The sequence below is a fragment of the Miscanthus floridulus genome, chromosome 5 (genome assembly GCF_019320115.1).
Source record: "Miscanthus floridulus cultivar M001 chromosome 5, ASM1932011v1, whole genome shotgun sequence".
In the NCBI taxonomy this organism is placed as follows: Eukaryota; Viridiplantae; Streptophyta; class Magnoliopsida; order Poales; family Poaceae; genus Miscanthus; species Miscanthus floridulus.
In genome coordinates, this window is record NC_089584.1 from 103,027,059 (window position 1) to 103,030,244 (window position 3,186).

At 54.0% G+C, this 3,186-nt stretch overlaps 1 protein-coding gene across 1 annotated transcript; it reads left to right on the forward strand.

The window, feature by feature from the left end:
- Positions 1 to 276: 276 nt before the first annotated feature.
- Positions 277 to 2,870, forward strand: LOC136452827 (transcription factor LATE FLOWERING-like). Its single transcript, XM_066453418.1, has 3 exons — positions 277 to 567; positions 712 to 943; positions 1,466 to 2,870. The coding sequence occupies exon 3, from the start codon at positions 1,551 to 1,553 to the stop codon at positions 2,820 to 2,822; it is 1,272 nt and encodes a 423-aa protein (XP_066309515.1). The 5' UTR covers positions 277 to 567; positions 712 to 943; positions 1,466 to 1,550; the 3' UTR covers positions 2,823 to 2,870.
- Positions 2,871 to 3,186: the final 316 nt, after the last annotated feature.

The following is a 3,186-nucleotide window of genomic DNA, read 5'->3' on the forward strand; positions in this document are numbered from 1 at the left end:
CGTAACAGTGGCGTATATCGATGGATAGATAGATAGATAGATAGATACACAAAAGAGGACTACAGATCTTGGGCAAGTATTTATGAGAGCGCGTCAGCTGTAGATGGATGCATGATGTTCATGTGCCGCCCACTCAGCGTCATCTACTCATCTTCCCCAACCGAACACAGTGCCGCACCATCTTTTTCTCAAGGAAGATTTTTTTTCCCAAAAGAAAATAGAGAGACAGTTAATAAGTAGGCAAGGAGAGAGAGAGGAGGAGGAGGAAATACCGAAACAGGCATAGAGCTAGGCATCTATAAAAGAAGCAGCCCATATGCAGCCATCAACAGGAGGACCATATATCCCACACACATATGCATGATCGGTGCTGTGTCTTGTCTCCACCCCGGCCTATCTCCTCTTTCTCCTCCCCCTCCCGCTGTCCGCTCTCGCATAAGCTAACTCGAACAGCGAGAGCCAGCGCTTCCGCGAAGCCAGGCCGCCGGCCGCTCCATCCCGTTGCTGATTGATTGGTCAATCAGTTAGCAGTAGCTCATCAGCTGAGCAAAGACACTGCTGCTGCAGGTACTATACCTACTGCACACGCCTCCTCGTTAGGACTGTGTGTGTGTGTGTGTGTGTGTGTATTTGCACTCTCTGTGTATGTGGTGGTACTAGAGTAGTATTCCAGCATACTAGCTAACTCATAACCAATGTCGTTGGACACAGATATATACTCTCTTCTTTACTCGCCTCGCCGGTTGTTCGTCCGGGCGAGCTCATCTCGCTCATCTCTACACCGGCCGTCGGCGGCTCAGCGCCACCGCACCGTCCAAGGGCGGCTGTTGGAAGCCGCGTGACGGTGCGCTCCGTCGTCGGCCAAGAAGCGAATTAAGCGGGGTGTGCTGTTGTCCCATCGTTTTAGCCATCAATCATCAATCGGTCGCGATTGATAGGGAAGGTATGAACACACACAAGTCCTGTTTACTTGTACTCCATAATTAGCACACGTGATTTCATGCATCCGAATCCAAACATCCCGGCTTAATCATCAGTCACCTCGCTCCCGGTCGCGGCGCGGCTGAAGAATTTAACTATATATAGCAGTAAAAATCTTTCGGTTAATATATATGTAAAAGAAGAAGACCTTGTTCTCACATATGCATCATGAGCTAGATCTTGTTCTTGTATGTGGAGTTCTTGATGAGCTACATCTACATAGATATTTACTCCAGTCTCATGGTTTGGTGTGGAAAAGAATACATATACAGTTGTAATTATGAGGTTCATTCGAGACATCTCCTTCCCCCCGTCCTTGTCCGTCCATCAATGCCATGACCGTGTAGCTGTTTGTTGACGTTCATTCCACAACTCGATTTGGATTCCCTCTTCGATGTAGATGGATCGTAGCAGTCTTCCTTTCGTACATACGTACGTATGGCCAAGAACTCGTCTAACGCTCGAAGCTTCCTCTTTTGTGCAGTGTACAGTCGTCGTAGCGTCCTCCCAGAATCCCTGCGCCAGTCGTTTCAGCTTCTTCGGCGGCGGCGGCGGCGGCGGCGGCGGCGATGGACGCTACCTTTGGCTGGGCAGGCGCCGGCCACCATGTTGACGAATACTTCTCGCGCCAGGCTGCTGGATGCGGCCGGTTCGACATGGACGAGGCCTTCCTTGGGGTGTGCTTTGGGCAGCTCCAGTGCGACGGGGCCGCCCTTATTGGCGGCAGCGGCGGCAGCGACGCCGGAGCGTGCCAGGTCAGCTCGAATGCGGGTGCCATTGAAGGCGGCGCGGGTATGGACCACGATGACCCGCTCGCGTTCTTGAGCGCGGGGACCGGGGATGTCTTCGACGCTGGCCTACTCGACGCGGCGCTCGCGTTCACCAGGGAGCTCGGCGACGGCGGGGCGGTGTCCAACGGCGGCGCCATGCTCTCCAGCTACAGCGGCACCACCGGCGGAAACATATCCTCTGGGGAGTCGAACAACTACAGCAGAGGCGGCGGCCACGACGCCGAGGTGGTGTCGCCGACGTCCATCATGTCACCAACCACCACGGCGCCACCGCCGCCGTTAACGTTTTCCCACGCGTCATCCCACTCCCAGACCCATCAGGCGGCGCACCACCACGTCAAGAGGAAGGTCATCGTGAGCGATGAGTACCCGGCGTCGACCGCCATCGCAACAACAACAACCGCACCGCCACCGGCGGCGTTCCCGCGGCCCGCCGGCGGCGGCGCGAAGCGGCGTGCTGCAGCGACGACGAGCATCAGCTTCGGCGGCGGCCATGTCGCGCGCGATCCCAGCGCCGGGTACGAGCCGGACATGGAGGCGATGGCGCAGGTGAAGGAGATGATCTACCGCGCGGCGGCGATGCGGCCCGTGAACCTGGGCTCCGAGGTGATCGCCTCGGCGGCCGCGGAGAAGCCCCGGCGGAAGAACGTGCGCATCTCGAGCGACCCGCAGACGGTGGCCGCGCGGCTGCGGCGGGAGCGCGTGAGCGAGCGCCTGCGCGTGCTGCAGAAACTGGTCCCCGGGGGCAGCAAGATGGACACGGCTTCCATGCTGGACGAGGCGGCCAGCTACCTCAAGTTCCTCAAGTCTCATGTCCAGGCGATGGAAACCCTAGGCACCACCAACACCAGCAACAACAGCACGAGCACCAGCAGCAGCACAGCAAGCAGGTCGCAGCAATACAGCTATTACAGCAGCGGCAGCGGCAGCAATAATCCTTCAGGCTTTCTCGGATTTGCAGCAGGAAGGAGCAGTAATAATATTATTTCTCCAGCTGGGTATGTAAATCCGAGCGGATCGTTCAATACTAGCAGCAAACTACTGTTGTAGGTTTCCAATATCGGCCGAAATCTCCTAATATTTTCGATATATCCTCTTTATCCGTAGGTGCCGATAAAGAAATGTCTATCTTTTTTGTACAAATTTTGTTTAAATTTACTTAAATTCAAATTAAATTTTATTTGAATTTGGTCCGATATTTCCAATATATCATGTTTATCCTCTTTATCTGTGACCTCCGATAAATTTTAATTTCTGAAAATGAAAACCTACTTGTAGTAACTGTTCTTGTATGACGGTTGTCGTCAATACACATGCATGCATGTTGCTGTTTCATTTCATACTGTTTCTGTCAGGCCGGTCTCTTAATTTGTTGGTAGATTACGGGGCCGGCGTACTTACTGATGATGATATG

Excerpts from the sequence above, each read along its gene's own strand:
- LOC136452827 (XM_066453418.1), top strand. The coding sequence starts at position 1,551 with ATGGACGCTACCTTTGGCTGGGCAGGCGCCGGCCACCATGTTGACGAA.